The 17,925-nt window shown below is 38.2% G+C and overlaps 1 protein-coding gene across 5 annotated transcripts in view; it reads left to right on the top strand.

The window, feature by feature from the left end:
- Positions 1-17,925, top strand: part of LOC102067773 (dynein axonemal heavy chain 5) — a 156,684-nt gene that overhangs the window by 128,843 nt on the left and 9,916 nt on the right. For 4 of the 5 annotated variants that reach the window (XM_074547036.1, XM_014264275.3, XM_074547048.1 and 1 more), the window contains 3 exons: positions 3,589-3,721; positions 12,513-12,721; positions 17,434-17,655. In XM_074547036.1, the coding sequence (XP_074403137.1) occupies positions 3,589-3,721; positions 12,513-12,721; positions 17,434-17,655 (564 nt within the window). The remainder of the gene's footprint in view (positions 1-3,588; positions 3,722-12,512; positions 12,722-17,433; positions 17,656-17,925) is intronic. The other variant, XM_074547041.1, reaches the window with a different exon arrangement.

Raw genomic sequence — 17,925 nt, 5'->3', positions numbered from 1 at the left:
TTACCCCATTATATCTGCTGCTTCTATTGTTGTTGTGTTCTTGTAATGCTTCTCACCAGTTAAGTAACTTACCCAAAAGAGTAGAAACAAAACTAGTCACCTTTGCATAGTTTCTCAGCCTGTGGTATGACACAGGTGGTGGAAAAGCAAAATAAACCTTCCTCCTGACCTGAAACTGTCCTCATTTTTCTCTAAGAATTCTGCTTTTATGATTTTTTTTGCTTCTGGGTCTCACCTTGCAGGTTACAGAGAGATTAGTGGTCAAATTATTAGGTCCAGTCAGTCCATGTGAGTGAAGACAGGTGCAAGAATAAATGTCAGCCTGTCACACAGAGATGTTTCCAATGAAAATGATCCTTGCATCTTGAAAAACAGCTTTCTAGGGAATAGCAAGTAGCAGCAGTTTTTTTCCTTAAATATTATTTGTAGTATTGATTAACTGTAATTCCTCTAAGGCTATGGCTACATTATAAGCACTGCATGGAAATAGGAATTTGTCTGAGAACCCCAGGCCTTCATTAGATGTTTTGCTGGGGAATTTGCCTTGGTCTAACTCTAGTCTGGGCCTGTAGGCTGAACCCATTAGTAATTGAAGTACCTTAGAGTCCCTGAAGCAGACTTTTTGGGTTAGCTTACTTTGAAACTAAGACCTTTGTGTGCCTGGAATCTAGTTTTCAGTGCAGGGGTTTTGCTATCAAAAAACCCCGCCCAAAAATAAAATTAAAAAAATTTATTGAGGGTCTGAACTGAAACACTGATGTAAATGATTCTGTAATGTGTGTACTTATCAACACTATCAGATATGGTGGTCATCTATCTCTAGAACTCCTTCTATTTTCTATGTATTTTGCTGTCTGCTTCCTTATGTGCAGCAAGGAAGGGGTCCTTGACATTCCTTGAAAAGAGCTTGGCTTATCCATCTACAGAGTGATGGACTTCCCATTTCTGCTGACAAAGAACTTAGCAAGTAACTAAGTCTGATTTTAAAAAATAGCATTTACTGAAAACCATAGGCAGTCCCTACTACAGCAACTTGATCAATGATCGTGGCATGAGTTCAGCAACTACTTTTCTACTGATAGTCTTATAAAGTATGTGCTGACAAAGAAACTGGTGACCTAAGGACAGTTAAGAAATATGCATAAAGGAATCTGAGAGTAGAGATATGCATTGCAAAATCATATAGACAAAGCTATTAAGATTATGATTTTAGTGGCTCCTTTCTTAAATCACATTGTTTTATGTTGGATGATAGCTGTTTGCATAATGAAAAGGGGATGTTCTAAGTGGGTTTTATGGAATTAGTGTATTAATCTCAGAAAAGCTATTTTGGTTAATGAGTTTAATCTTTTGAAGGCTTTTTTTCTGAGAGTTGGTATCCATATCTTTATGTCATAATAAATACAGCCCTGGATGTAAATCATCTGATTGCTTGATAAGAAGAATTCTAATATAAAACTAGTTAATCATACTTCAGTGCTTGTATTTGAAATTAATCTTAGCAGCAAGATTTCCAAGAAATGCACTGTGTTATACTCTCACCATAAAGTGAGAGTATAAAGTAAATCTCACCATAGATCAGGCTTGATTTGTATACAATAAAGTAAGAAGTATGGAATTTTTTTTTTTCAGTTTTGATATCTGGTTGTGCTTGGTGCTCCAGACTGGGTGTTCTTAGCATATTTACGTTGAATTAGCAAATTTCTGCTTTCTTGGTTGCCTACATTATTCAAAACATTATAGGTATTTTGTAGTTACATGAAAGTAAACCAGAAGATTGCATTAGTTCTGAGAATTCACTAGTTAAAATGTAAAATTATCAGCACTGTAATATTTTAGAATCTTTATTTCACGTCCTCTTTGTAGAGTCATAAATATTAATATTTTGGAAAATAACCCCTTTAATAACATCTTCCATACAATTTTTCCTCAAATGGGAGAGTTCTTCCTCTAAATGATTCCCAAAAGGAACACATGATTTGTAGACTAGAAATAAGAAGTGTGTTTCTTATATAAAGGACAAAATGCTTAGACTATATTCTGTATAATTCCTTTCTTATTAGTGGCATGCACTAGACTTCTAAGTACTCTGAAAAAGATATATCAAATGTTTTTACTTTTTTTCAAGAAGCAGAATTACTAATTCCTGTGAATTTTTCAGAAAGCAGAAGTTTTCCCTGGATTTTGTATGAAATAATCAGAGTACTTCATTGTGTGGGTTATCCAAAAACTTTATTGCCTTAGCTCTAGTCCATGATAGCTGGTTTAAGTATTTTTTTCTCTTTCACAGGCAGGACACATTAACTCAGTCTGTAAAATGTACTGTCACACTGCAAAGCATTAGCATAATTGGCTGGCACCTATTTCTTGGACATTCTGTCTGACAAACCCATGGGTCCTTGTGATTAAAATATGATGTATAACCTTGCTGATAGCTGTCTCCCAAGGAGAATAGCATAAAAGTTGAGAAGGGGTATTACTGGGCTTGGAGTTGAAATTTAAGATTTGGAAATTGCCAAAGCATTTGCATATTTATACTAGTGATTATAACTACTCATCTGCTATATGATATTAATCTTGCAGAAATTTGCTATTCATGGTAATAATTAAATCTTTAATAATGTTTATTATTTGTTTAAAATGTATAGTATACATAATAATGTATGTATTGAGATATATGAGCCATTGTCGCTTTCTAAAAGAGAGGGACAACTGTCGAAAGTCTGAAAAATCAGGAATTCTGGTACTGGGTGGGCTATAGGCACCATGATTTTTGCAGGTGCCATTAAACCCTCTCTCATGCAGCGTAGTACACAGTGAATTTTGATATACATGGAACATACAGTGCATGTCTGAAGCACATTCCGTACACATCATATGCAAAACGAGACAGGGAATGCTATTGCTATTGTCATTATGACATGTTCTTAACCAACACAGGCAACTGATTCCCTTTTGAAAATATTCTCTGTTGAATTTGAGAGAAACTGTTACCCTTGAAAACTAAAAAGGCCAAAGGCTTCTACTTGCAAAATGGTGCACATAATAGTGTAACAGATTTCTGTGGCATCTGTATTATTTCTGGCAGTCTTGCCTCTCTAGTAGTGTATCCATGAGCATCTTGTCTGATGAACAAGTCACATGCTACTGAAAGTAGCAGCTTTTACATATCATTGTTCTTGTTAAGTGGAACTCCATTTGCTGCATTATTTCAGCTCAGCAGAGCAAGAAAAGGTGACAAAGTTCACCCAGCACAATTTGGAAATACAAAGAAGTTGCCATCAAACAGTGCTTTTGTGTAGCATGTGGGTTTTTTTATTTTAAGATCTAAGACCCTGCAGCCTAACAAGGACAGAAGGAACTGCTCTGTCCCTTCAAAAAGAGGGAACTTTCCCTTCTTAGAATGATGGAGGAGCTCGTTCTGGTAAGCTAATGAGTCACAGTGTGCTAAATCTTACAGTTGGCACAGGACTTGAATGGCCATCTGTTACTAAAATGTTTCTTTTCTGAAAATGTTTTTGCTTTCAAAAATTATTGCATGGCAAACAGGAGATTAGATTTTATAATCATCGCACTATTCTTTTTTAGGTGAAAGCACAACTTCAAAAGATGGGAGCTTTTCAGCCCATGAACATATTTCTCCGTCAAGAAATTGACCGGATGCAACTTGTTATATGCAGAGTTCGAGCTACACTGACTGATCTCAAATTGGCTATTGACGGTAAGCTACGATATCAAACATTGTAATTAAGGTGCAATATTTATTGCTAGCAGTTGCTTATACCATATAACTAAATAAATATTTCTTCTTGTTTCCTTCCTTTCTCTTTTGTTGCTTCCCTCACACTGTTTTCCTTCCTTTTTATTTTGTTCCTTCCCTCACACTGTTTTACTCCTTTTCTCTGTCTTTGTCATATCACTAATTCTAGCCCTTAAAATCTCCTGATTGCATCTCTAAGGACACTCCACCTAAATTTATTCTGCACTCACCTTCTCCAGTATTGCAGTTCATGTCCCTCAGCACTACTTCACTTCTGTGATTCTCTCTAGGATCCTCCAGAGCTCAGAGGAATTGCATGAAAAAGTCCATGCACTGCGTATACCAGAGTTATTTAAGAAATTAGGCTGAGACATAATGATATAGAACAAGGTAGAAGGGTTGCTGCTAAGTAATTGAGAGACAGGGAACTCAGGAGGCAAGGTGAAAAAGACTCTAATTTAAGGTGAAATTTGACACATTTGTGAAACTGGCTATACCAAATGGCATGTCTCTAAATGGAAGCTGAAGTGAGTGGCAGTGTCAATCAAAAGAGAGAGTTCTTTATTTAGGCTTTACAGGAGGCAGGAAACAGCACTCTGAATCTCTCAGAGACACAGGAGTATTTGGCTGAAAGTGAGCAATGGTGAATGAAGTTAAAAAACCCCAAGAGTAGAGGCAACTAGAAGCAGATGGAGAATTTGATCAGAAAAAGAGTGAGGAAAAAGAAGGGATAATGATGTTGCCATCTGCTTTTTGTTTTCACTTCCTATTTTGCTTCCTCTTTTGCAAGAGTTGAAAAAACCAGGAAGGAAAGTGTAATGTTGCTCAGCCAAACTTTTTGAATTAACAAATCAAAATGGAGCAGGAATGGGTAGATTCCACTGGTAAAGCTCTCACCCAAGTCTGCTGTTCTCTAGCAGAGACACAGAAATTATCTGACAGAGCAAACTGTCCTCACAGGGAGCAGGTCAGAACGCCTCAGAATTAGTCCCTTCTGACACAGCTGATGGCATTACTGTAATCTGTCTTACTGGAGTTCTGACAATGTCTTTCATGAGGGGGCATTATTTTTTAATTTGTATTTTTATTACATAAGGATCAAAAGGGATTTCTTTTTCTCTATCATTTGTATGATACGCTAAGACAACCAGACATGCTTCAGAAACCTCATGCCTCTAATCTGAATCTAGGAAAGATGTGCCCAAGGCTAATAATCTTTCATATCCTGTAATAACATACATAAAGATCAGGCTGGAAGAAACAATTGTCCTCTCTTTCTGAGCTGAAAGTTCCCTTTTATATGCAAATAGAGTCCCTTTTCAAGTATATAAAAGGAATATTTTCCATCTAAGAAAGTGTTAATCTTTCCTTGATTGTGACAGATATATTTAAATTCTCGATATGTATAATATTCTGCAGAGGCTGGATGAGTAAAATAATTTATTTGCACTTCACATTCAGTTCCACAGTGGGCACAGTCCTCTGCCAGATGTTTAATCAAGTTAATGCTGTAACTTTCATGCAATTCTCTAAAACATAATTTCTTACAGACAGGCAAGTTAAATATAGTGAAAAATTGCTCTGAAAACAAAATTGGATGTATAGTTAACAATAACAATTAATGGCTTCTGGCATGTTCATGCTATATCCAGTGCATGTGGTAGACTGTTAATTAGGAGATGGAAAGAACATTTAGACACTCTGTCTGAGTGAAAGGGAAAACCCCAAAATGTCTCATACTAGATTCTCTCCCAAAATGAGTCAACTGCAATCTCAGGTCATCTGAGGTGCTTCATTTTCTTTGCGATGAGGTAAACTGATGTGCTTGCTGAAACAGGTCATGTAATTTTTGGCATCTGCCATGCTCATGTATCTGGCTCTGGCTTCACAAACCTGTTAAGTCTTAACGCCCACTTTAAGCACACCTAAAATTTCAAGTAAATTTGGTGTTTAAGAACATAGTGTGTCTTTATGTTGTGAAAGGAAGTCTGAATATCTGATTCTGCAGTTTGGATGTGAAAGGATGGACCTTGTTATTTTGATGTTGCTCACCAAGGTAATGTAAAGCCCTCCTCAGGGGCTTTTGAGGTAATTTGAGGTAATGTAAAGCCCTCCTCAGGGAGAGCCCATGTGCAGCTGAACATGAAGGATGTAGAAGGAATTTGCAGACACAATTTTGTCCTTCTGTCCAGAGGGCAGATTAAGCAGTTCAGCTTTTGGGAGGGGTGAGGATGCTCAGCATGTGTCCAACATGTTTGTTGGCAAATATGCCCCAGAAGCTTGCATCTCCACCAATAAACTTTGCTGCCCAGAGGGACACTTTTTCTGGATCAAATTGTAGTAATTAGATTGTAGCTGCACTTTGTACTCTCACTTATGTCCCAACCATTACTTCTGCTTTAATTACTTATTGATTGCCCAGAGTTTATTTCACAGTTGGCATAATACAGAGCTTCACCATAAATCAGAACACAGCAGTGATGGTTGTCCTCTTGAGTGCCCTAAATAGAAGCCATGTTCCAAACAGAAAAATCTTTTCGGAGACAAGGAGAAGACATGGAGTTTGCACCAAAAATGCCACACCTTAATGGATTATGGGCAGCAGATCTTGAGCCCCTGTCAGAAGATGACCATTCTTTGTAGGGCAGTATCCAAGCTGTAGAGTTCCTGTGTACTTACCTCTTGCCTCTGGCCATGTAGAGGTCTCTGGAACAGAAGGATTAGTAAATCCCCCACTCTTTATTGTAAAGTGGATACTTCAAAGCCCCTCTCTCCTACTAGTGAAGACACTGTCTCTAAATGCAATAAAATCTAATGACACATCCAGTTATTCTTAGCCTTTTAGAGTTTGTTTGAGTTTGTCTGAATGTGGCCTGTCTGTGAGATTTTGTGGGGTTGTCTTTATTTCTCCATGCACGGAATAAGAGTAGTAAGCATTTTGATGTCTTCTCTTGGTGAAGAAAGTGAGAAGAGAGATTCTGTGGGAGTGTTTTCCATGAATGAAGTGGAGCATACTTGTAGTAGCACTGAAAGTGGATATTGAATCCTCGGCAGTGGAAATAAGCGCAGCTTTTAGTTTGATTTTAATCCTTATTCTTTTTGACCCAGTTAACATTGTGTTTAAGGCCTTCTTGTGAAACAAAAAAATGCTTAACTCATTACTTATATCTAGGTTCTACTTTGGTCATAAAAGTACATCCACTTGGTTCTTGTTCCTGGTACCTTACAGCTTTGTGTTTTCAAACTAATCCTTGGGAATTGCCTAAATTGCCCACTTCATGAACAAGTGAAGAACATCTGAGAAACTTTGGATTTTTTAATCTTTTCATGCCATATATGTGCCCCATGATCACAGAACTCCCACTGCTATTTGTACAGTATTTACAGGGTTAGGAGAGAGAAGTCCTTTCCTCATAACGTTTCCTGAAAATACAGCAGTTCTATGGCAATGTAGTTCTGCACATGTTATAGGAGTTGTGTAGGATTTTTAGGTCATCTAGACAAGCCCATGATAAATATTTACTATTTATCAATTTCTCTGGGTCTGGATTGAAGGCACTTGAGACAGTAGTTCATGTTTGGACTCAAGTGTTTATTATTTCTTATCAGTAAAACAGGCTCACAAACATGAGTTCTGCAGCCTTTCATTAGAAGGCACAAAATGGCTAAAACTTTTGTTACAAGGTCTTTTAAGACAAAACTATCCAATTAAGAACTGGCACCTAGATTATTTTCCCTTTTAACCCAATAACTGATCCCAAAGAGGCCGCAATGCGGACTTTTCCACCCAATTACAAACTGCCGCCCAAACCCATGAAGAAGAAGGAAGAAGAAACATGAAGAAGAAACCCATGACAACACCCTGTGCCCTCCATCTTGCTTCCATCTACAACATACTAAAAATCCCAAAACCTAAACTTCTCACCAAGTGATACACCTACACTACTCTCTATAATCCATTTCACACTTTTGTGGATTCTAGTCTATCTTGAAGTCTAGAAAACTTTCTCCATAGATGAGGGTCAAAGTCAGTGCTCCCCTGGGGATCAGGACACCCCAGAGCAGACAGAGAAATATTCCTGGTGCCCTGGGTTTCCAGAATTACTTTTTTCCAACTCAGAACAGCATGAAGTTGAAAGTACCATTTGTATCATGATGCCAAAAGGAATTTCTGTTCATTGTATGTAGCACCTTATAACAGGGATATAAATGAAGTCCAAAAGAGTCAAAAGAGGTAGCTGGTAATTTATTTTAACCTCCATGGTGAGAAAGTGAAGCTCAGGAAACTAGCCTTGCCAGAGTGCACAGAAAAGGTAATTTCCTATGAAAGGAAGAAGTATGGACTCATTCCCCATGTCTGGCTAACTTTTATTTTGACTTGTAATGGTATTAGACTGATAAAACAGTTTTAGTTTGGCTTGCTGGCAATGGTAATAGAAAGATCTTGGGCTCTTACCTTACTAAGTTGTACTGTGTGTATATGTATGTATGTGTGTGTGTGTGAGGCTTGAAGGAATTCATCACTTTTGGATGAGGATTTTGTTTGAAAATAATTAAGAGCACTCAGTAAAGACGTTAATGGAATGTAACAATGGGGAGATCATTTGAGGAATGAAGGGGATGAGTCTAGTATGTCTTGTGGTGTAGTTACTCTTGGCTCAGCAGCTCTCATCTGTTATTTAATTCTCATCCTGATAAGAATGCCAGAATGCCTCCTGTTGTCCTTCACTGTGTGGCACATCATTTCTGAACTTCTAATTGTGTTGCATATGCTTGCCATGATGCTGGCCAGGACAACTGTTTAGAAACACACATTGCACATTAAGGACAAACTACAGGATAGAGTTTTTCTGCCTGTTGTATTGCTCTAGCTCAGGGTAGTGATTTGTATTGCTTTTTTTTGTAGAGGTATGTGAGGATTTTCATCTTCAAATTACTGCTTTAAACTTAAACTTTAAAGAGAAATCAGAGCAGGGGCAAAGGTTAGATGCTGCTGGAGAGAATAGCAGCCTACAAATAAAACATGGAGAGAATGTTGTGCATTGCAGGTCTTGGCTGCCTGTTTTACCCTTCCTGTTCTAGAGCAGGAGCAAAAGAAAGTGACAAACTTTTGAGGGGCCTTAGGATTAAAACAGCGTGATGGAGTTTAAATGAGCCTCTGAGAACTTCCTGGGAATTAAAATGCTTAAGTGACCAAGTACTGAAAGTGAAGAAAGAGGAAAATACCCAAAGAGTTGCCTGAAGCAAAGTCAACTTCTATTAGCACAGCAGTGGTGGTCACAGAGCTGGCAGAACCATACTAAATCTTGCAAAAAAATAGTTTTAGGTATAGGAAAACATATACTCACTTTTATACCTTGTGCCTTGGGGTGGAAAAATTAAAAAAGCTTTGGAGAAAATACAGGCAAGTGTTAGCTGTTGCCATAAGGCAGAAAGAGAGGAAAACTTAGGAAGTTATAAACAAGTTGGTATTTTCGTTTCAACATGTTCAGCAAAGAAGAGGGAATTGGAGCTTGGAGGTAAGGTAAGACTGCTTCAAGAGCAAAGAAGTTGTTTGGGAGGTAAACTTGAGAATAAAGGCTGAAAAGGTCAGCTTCTGGGGCTGGGAACTGGGGCAGTCAATAATGGATTGATGCTTTCACTGAGCTTTTTTCTCCATGTACTCTTCAGGCTAGCTTAACAGATGCAGTGTCTAGCAAGTATTGTCCTCCAGGGCTAGTCTCCAATTTTATTATAATGATATAAGCTATTGGCAAACTGTACTTGATGGAGAAAGTAGCCTTTTCTCATTTCATTTATGTCCTACATAATTATTCTTGTTATTTTTGATTTACATCTGTGCCTGTGGGAAGAGAATCAGTCAGTGGACCAAGGCTTTTTTTGGTTCATGCTGGAATTTAAGATCTTTCCTTTGTTCCTAACTTTAGCTACTCATTTAAATGAGCTATGCAAGTTTCCTAGTCCAGATAGACACTTTTATAAATGTGAAATTTAAAACAGATCCAAATTTTAACAAATTCCACAGTTTTCAGATTCAATTTGTCCGAGGTATGAAAATGAAAAGGGTCAACTCCAAGAAATAATACAAGCTCTTCATGTAGTCTATTCAAAGCATTATATCTATTGAATGAATCACCCTAAAACCAGATAATTTAAAAAAACCCAGACTATTTACTTTAATAATTCAATAACAACTAGTTGTCCTCACAACTGAGAAGTTTTATTTGGGTTTTCACCACTCCGCAAGAGGATACATTTAGATGTGGTTTAGAAAGGAGATGGTATAAATGTAGGGCAATCAAAAAGGGGAATCTTTATTTCCAAACTGTGCAAACAGTATGGTTATAGTAGATATTATTTTTAAAGTATGGAAATGCCTTTTCTTTAACTGACCCTTCATCAGTCATTTTTGGATGGCCTTTATTCCATTCAAGAAAGGGAATACCATGGGGTAACCCCCAAAATAACCAAGTTATAAACAGTTGGCATGTCTCATTCATAGAATGAGACATTTGAGCCTGTCATGTTAAGTTCATAGGACATTCAGTCTCTTCATATAGTACAGTGCTCTGGGGTTCCCAGAAGTTAAATATGAGAAGCCTATGACATTGTACTATTAATTCAATTTATCCAAGATAGTTTTTCAAATACCTTTATCACTTTTGTCCAGAAAGATGGCATGATTTTTCTCCTATGGTACTGATTTTATTTCTGACAATTATTTTATTTTGTTAATTATTTTTATTTTTATCAGACTATTTCGGCTGCAGGAATGCATGCCAACGCCCACAGATGCCATTTAGTGCTGAAATTCAAGCACTGGATGCCTACAGCCAGGGATGACACCCACTCACTAGGAATATTTATGCAGATATACGGGCACGGCCTGAGCTGTGAACATCCTCAAGAACACTCTGGCTTACATTCTCAACAGCTGCTCTGAGTCATAGCAGGCAGACATCCCAAGGGATTTCACAATGCTTCAGGGCAGAGACTGGTTGTATCTCCCTATTTGAAAAGCTCCAGCCTGCCCAGAAGAATTGAGAAAGAAAGGAGAAAGTCGTGTATATCAGCCTGAAACCAAGGAATACCAGAGATGAAAAAGTTCTTTCTTTCTCAGTTCAGTGGTAGTGATCCCCAGGGCTAAACCAGGATGCTCCTTGCTTGTTTTGTGCTCTCAGTACAGTTGCTCTGAAGTTGAAACCAACATGCATTGCAAGACTTTTCCCCCCCACTTTTTTCTGTCTCTAAATGGTGTAATACTGCATTTATCTAAGCAAAGTGGAGAAGACATGGAGTAGCTTCTTTCTTAAATGTTGGTTCTCTTAGAATGTTGGTTATATATTAGAGAAGGTTAATAACCAAAGAGAAGGCTTATAATTTATGTCATAAAAGTCTCTTAGCTAACCCAGAATGTGATTCTGAGCCTGATTACAAAGCGATTGCAGAAAATGCAGGAGAAGTGGTATTTTTTAATATTTACAGTTTGGTAAAAGCTAATGGTTTTCTCAAATAATTTGTTGCACAAAAAGAGGTGCATATAAATGGAAACAGATCATGCATTATCTACTAGAAGAAATCGAGGCCTATTTGCCATTTATATATTGCAGAATGCACTAAATTTGCACACACTGCTATAAGGACTGTTTATGTTATAATGCTCTGTTGTTCAAAATTAAGCTGGTGTTTGGTTTCTTGATAGTCTTTTCCTTCCCCTAAAGTGAAGCCCTGTCAACCTCAGTGGAAGGAAGGGATTTGAAATGCTTTCTTTTTACAGGCCACATTTCCTTATGGGTATGCTTGCATGTACCATTGCAGTTTTTATTTGCAGTCACCCAGACCACTTCCCTTTCCTTTACATGTCCTGTGGTGGAAGCCACTTAATTCTGTTTGGTGTCTCATGCTGTCCTTGTGGGAATTATAGCAGCTGTGTGTGTGTGATGATACATTGAACTTTGATTTTATATGAATATTTAATCAAAGTTGGGGTACCAGACCAGTTTATGTAAGAGAATAATAGAACCAGTTTCTGGAACAGAGAAGTCGTCCTGAGGCATGGCTGTGTTCCAGATCTCTATTGAGAGTACACAAGGTGTAGGAACTTCTAGCACATGGAAGGGTGAGTGTCACTGAAAAATCACTGTCTTAGTAAATGCCAACATTTCAGTGGAGAGAACAGCACTATGCATGGAATATGTGAGTATGCACTGCCAAAAAAAAAAAAAAATCCTGCCTTTAGCTTTATTTTACCTCCTGCTTTCCCATTGAAAATCTTGATAATGGAAATGTACAAAGTTATCATTAGTAATAGTGAATTTCATGAATATAATCACAGCCAGTACATGCTTAGGATATAGATGAGTTACACAGTGTATCTCTATCATTGATCATGCATGTAGGATCCATTAAAATTTATAAAACAGTTTTCAATGATTAATCATGTTCCAGACACCCTGTGAATATAATGAATACAAATAATGTGTATGAGGGAGAAGAAGTTGTTTAAGAAACATATCTTTGTTTCTGATCAAAACAACAGAAGAAATATCATTTATCTTATCGCCTTCAGCTTTGAATCAAGTCTTATAATTTTGAACAAATTAACTGCAAACTGATAAGACTGCAGCGCTACAGGTGTGCAATTAAGGCACAACAAAAGAGGGTTTATTAGACTTTGAATGTCATTTGGAAGTTTTAATTGCCTTTGCAAGCTAGGGGAAAGTTCATTCTGAACATTTTACTTATCTTCCAGGAACCATCATTATGTCAGAAGAATTGCAAGATGCTTTAGATAATATTTATGACACTAGAATTCCAAAACTGTGGTTTAGGATTTCCTGGGAGTCAAGTACTTTAGGATTTTGGTTTACTGAGCTTTTTGAGCGAAACCAGCAGTTCAGCAGCTGGCTGCAGGATGGCCGTCCAAACCAGTTCTGGATGACAGGATTCTTTAATCCACAGGTAAGATTGCTACGTTGACCTTCAAAACTTCTGAGTAACAGCTAAATTAGACCTTGGGAGAACTTCAAGTTGACTTAATATTGACTATGTGAAGTATAATCTATATTTATTTTTAGCATAAATATAGAATAAAACGTCTTTGGTATCTACTGAAGAAATTTTTGCTAGAACAAAATAATGCTCCTGAAATAATGAAATACATTTTTTGGCTGCTTTAATTATAGTGAAGAAATTGGGTAAGTACATGCTTTTGCATTTCAACTTAATCTTCATTTTTTTACCTCTTCTTCTACAGTAATCTGTTTTTTATTTATTGCATGAAAATCCCTCTGAGTACAAAACAAGATAAGTTCCAGAACCTTGACATAGGAAGAAGAGATTTCTCAATCCTTGCAAATCAGTTCCTTGAGATGGAAGGTTTGTTATTCATACCACCCCAGAATTGTGCCAGACAGGGTCTGCAGAGACATATAAAAAATACAGCCTCTCATCTGCACCATCTAAAATAAAAACCTGGCATGAAATGAAATACAAAAAGGGAACAGCTGAGAGCAGAGTTAAAAGAAGTAAAGTATACATACCTAGATGATGTGTAGTTTCTTTGCAGAGCTATCCACATTCATTAAAGCTTTTTATGATTCACAGATGTTTGTGGGAAGTGTGAGTTGTGGTAATGAGTCATTGTGAGAGTATCCAGCCAACAGGTTTCTATGAAGCCTTAGGAAAGAGCTATTTTAAAGATCTATTTTAATCTCAGTACTTGTTAGCAATGCAAAAGCTGGCTTAAACAGCTTCCTAGAATAGAGAAAACAACAGTGGCAAATACTCTCTAGGACTACTGCTGGGAAATATCCATCTATCCTCTAACCTGTGTGTGTGTCAGCTGTCTGCTGACACACTTTATAGCATGGAAGGGGGCTCACAGAACCCCTGTGCAAAGAGTTCTCAAACAACAGGGAGAGGAGCAGGAGGTCTAATAAAATTATTATGCTTCCACACTTGGTTTGCTAACAACACACTGATAGCAGCAATCTAAAACACTTCTAAGTAACTTTTGCAGTGATCAAGCTGGATGCAACCCTAACAGCCTTTTGACTTTGTTGGTGTTTGCTTTTGCACTACAGATGAGCAAAAGCTGATAGAAATTTGGTACTGGACATTTCACCTGGCTTTTTTGTGCTCGGGGGTTGTGTCAGTTCTGAAATTTTGCCAGCCCAGAGTTGGCAGCCTACTTTTTTGGGATCAAAATAGCTGGATTTCTGAAAAGAGCTGCCAAATAATCAGTGTAAAATGTCCCCAAACAAATTGTGATTTAATAGACCATAGTAAATGAGAAAGCCTCTAGAAATACAAAAATTACACACTTCATAACCCCTAGTTCCTAAAGTCCCTAAATACATTGTGTGCGGAGATTAAAAAATTTATTTGTGCTGACAATCACAAGCTTAAGAATCAGATGGTTATTGTAGTCACCATTTTCTGTAACCCAGGCTGTGGGAGTGGCTCATTCTAAAAGCAATTCACCTGAGGAAAGACTAATTTTCTATTTAATTAACTATTATTTTGTTAATAGCCATACTGCTGTGTTTAAAATCAGTATTTCACGTGTTCAGAAAATTGATTTTTGTCTTCTCAAACAAGCTGAGGTGTTAGTGCTGCAGTTCTAATGGCTTGTTTGTAATACCTGAGATGTCAGAAAAATCCTTTCATTTGTGAGATGAAATGCAGCTCCTAAGTAATTTTCGTACTTGCATGTATCTCACTGTTTGCTTCACAGTCAATGGACAAATGCCACGGATAACACAAGGCAATAAAATAGATTTATAGCACTGGGAAAACGAGGCATTCTGGCAATAAAAAATAATATAGGACCAGATTCTGCCTTCTCTTGGACTGTTTATACACTAGGATAAATTCAGTAATTTCACAGAAGTTAATCTTTATTTTTAGTGATACAAATGAGGGCTGGCTCAGATTTCTATGCAAAAGAAACCTGATGCCCCATGTGTGTCTGCACTGGGCCAAGATAACTGGGGTGAAAAATGCAAGAAATGCCATGAATTTTCTTCCCTGCTGGAAGTTAATCTGAGGTTACTGGATTTTTTTCATCAAAAACTTGACATTAGGTGTTTCTCATTTCTACCTCCCAATTTCCACTTAGTGGCTGACACTTTTTTATTGTTTCCTTGTTTGCATCTCTGTATCCAGCTCCTGTCACTCGTCCTATATATAGATTTTAAGCACTGTGAGGCAAAGCTGTGTTTCTGGTTGTGTAGTATTCAACATAATGACACCTCAACCTACTTCAATGACCCTATGACCCCAAAGTAATGTGAATACTAATCAGAATATGAAGTAGAATGCCTCCATTCCTCAGTGTCCGCAAATCCATTCCTCAGACTTCTAGGAAATCTGCCATAGTCTGCTCAGTATTTGCAAAGTGACAAACAAGGAACCTCCAAAGTAAGATAAAGGAGAGAATACGATTCTGAGAGCAATAGACTTAACTGATTTCCATGTGTATCTGCTTTCCCTCACTAGAAGGTTCAGAGTTAGTTCACATGAGTTGTTAAAAGGCAAAGGGGCAAAGCTTTAGCAGGCTTCAGTGAGCTGGACAGGGAGAAATTGAGGAAATTCAAACACACATGTACAAGAAAAATACCAAAAACCTAATCAACCAACCAAAACAAAACAAAACAAAAAAAGAAAGTATTACCAGAAACTGAAAAAAATGTCATGGCAACTGGTGCATTATGTCCCTGACGGAGGATTTTGGGATGAACCAGAGCCTCAGCTGTACAGTGGCACCTCAAGCCACTTGATTCTGTCTTGCTCTTTGTTGTGCCATTCACCCAACTCTGGAACACCCAGCTGGGCCTCCAGCTCACAGCTGCAGTCTTCAAATGTGTCTAGGATTCATTCAAATGAGCAGATAAGCATGAAAAGTCCCACTGCAGAAAGTGTATAGGTCCTTCAATCTCTGGGAATAATCTGCTATCTAAACCTTATCCCTGGAGACAACTCACAGCTTGGAGCTTACTTTTATTCCAGTGTTTCCATGGTGCCTTTGAACTGATTCCCTTAATACAGTCATGGCTCTCTCCTCTTCAGGCTCTTCTTTCTTTAATATTTCAGTTTATCTGGGATCCAGTAGCCCTCTGGGGCCTTACAGCAGTGAACACTTCATGTATTTTAAACTATTGGTTCTAGCATGTTTCTACAAATTAAAATTCCACAAATTATTGCAGTGATTCTGCTTTCATTTAATGGCATTTCTGATAGAAGAACTTGGCCTTTAATCACGTCTCCCTCAGCAATACACTGGAGTTCTCAACCACTTTGAATGCAATTACCATTATCTGTGCTATCACAAAGCCTCTTTAAAACACTTGTCCTGGGGTCTCTGGGATTATATTAATGAGCAGCACCCAGTGTGAGTTAACAGAAACATCTGGGTTCCTGAAAGTCATCTCATGTTCTCATAACTTGAAGGGCATTGCGTGGCTACCAAGTGCTTGGAGCATTCCAGTGCTATCAGCCAGAGACTGGCCCCTGCGTTCAGTAGACAATTTGCGGATTTTCCCACATCTGACTTCTTTTCATTCATTTGGCCATAATGGTTAGCTCAGACCTTCCTGCTCTGTGAATATTGAAGAAAAAAACTTTTTCAATTCCCTCATTCAATTCCATCCTTCCCACCCTGATTTCTTCCTTGCTGTGCTGTTGGCTCACCGATTCCCACCTCTGTTTGTTTCTTACGTGGCTCTCTATGCCCCCATCTCTGTCTCCAGAGGCTTTAGTTCCCTGTTCTGAAATATGTCAAGAAACTTGCTCTTTCCTAGGTGTCCTTTCCATTGCTCCTGCATATTCAATTTTTTGTTTTATTTGTTCACCTCCTCACTACACAAATGGGTTTCCACATCTACAGCATGACCACTGGAACAGCAAAGGAGTCTGCCCTCCCATCTCTAAGGACTAAGGCACTTCCCACATACTGAACTGTGCTTTCCCATGGACAGCTGTATCAGGGAAGCTAACTAGCATTTTCAGCCTGGCTTGTCTTTTGATAGCTTATACAAATGCCATGAGATTGTAGCTCTCTAGAACAGAGAGTTACTTTTATTCTGTGCTGCTGGAGTGCTCTGGGTTTATCTTGCTCTTGTCTAAAACACTATGTTATTGTTGTATGTAAAGACTTCACTGAGCAAAGTGTCAAAGGCATTCCAGTATTTATTGGCACGATTCCAGCTGGTACTTCCTTTGTGTTCTGTAAATGCTTATTTGTTGACTGAAAAGCATTTATTACAATGTTAGTATAAGAAAAGATGAATACTATAGCCAGTGTTAGACAAATGAAAAATCACCTGTGTTTGGAATCTCTCAAAACGCATTAATCTGGCAGCCTTATATACCTCTCTCCATGGTTGGTTGTAAAAAAAGGCATGAGAGGTGAGTTATACAGACATTTCTGATTTGTTCAGTAAGCCAACTTGGGGCTGCTTAGCACCAACATGTGCACACCAATCATGTATGGATGCATAGTACTGGATTTACACTACCAAATTTAGTTTATATGCACATGAAATTCTGTGGGATGAGCTTTAATATATCTGGTGTGACTTACATAGGAAAAAAAAAAAAAAAGTTGTAAATGGTTTAAATTCAAGGCTTTTTAAAAATCCTCTGTGTCATATTCCTGCGTGTCTCCTTAGGGATTCCTAACAGCCATGAGGCAAGAGACAACTCGCATGAATGTAGCCAAAGGGTGGGAGCTGGACAGTGTTGTTTTATGTAGTGAAGTGACCAAGATGATGAAAGAAGATGTTGTTGGCCCTCCTCCTGCAGACCTTGGTGGGGTTTACATACACGGCCTGTTCCTCGAAGGGGCCGGCTGGGACCGCAGGAACAGCAAGCTGATCGAGTCAGCACCAAAGGTGAGGATTGAGTCAGTGTAGCAGGCTGGGGCATACTGCATGTGCTCTGGGAAAGCCAGGAAGAATGCTGAGTGCCTGCAGCAGCGGTTTCACAACAGGTTTTAAGAGGGTAACCAACACTAGTGGTGCTGGGAAGAGGACAGACTCTTTACCTGCCAGAAGTGAACAAAAAGACTTCTGTCAGAAAATGAATTTAGGATGCATAACACTAGACCAGACCAGATGCTGGGCTTCTTGGCTTCAGAGGCTCTAGCAGCACAGTTATGTTTG

Source organism: Zonotrichia albicollis, chromosome 1 (genome assembly GCF_047830755.1).
Source record: "Zonotrichia albicollis isolate bZonAlb1 chromosome 1, bZonAlb1.hap1, whole genome shotgun sequence".
NCBI lineage: Eukaryota > Metazoa > Chordata > Aves > Passeriformes > Passerellidae > Zonotrichia > Zonotrichia albicollis.
Note: the sequence above shows the minus strand (reverse complement) of the source record. Positions and strands in the feature narration are given on the sequence as shown.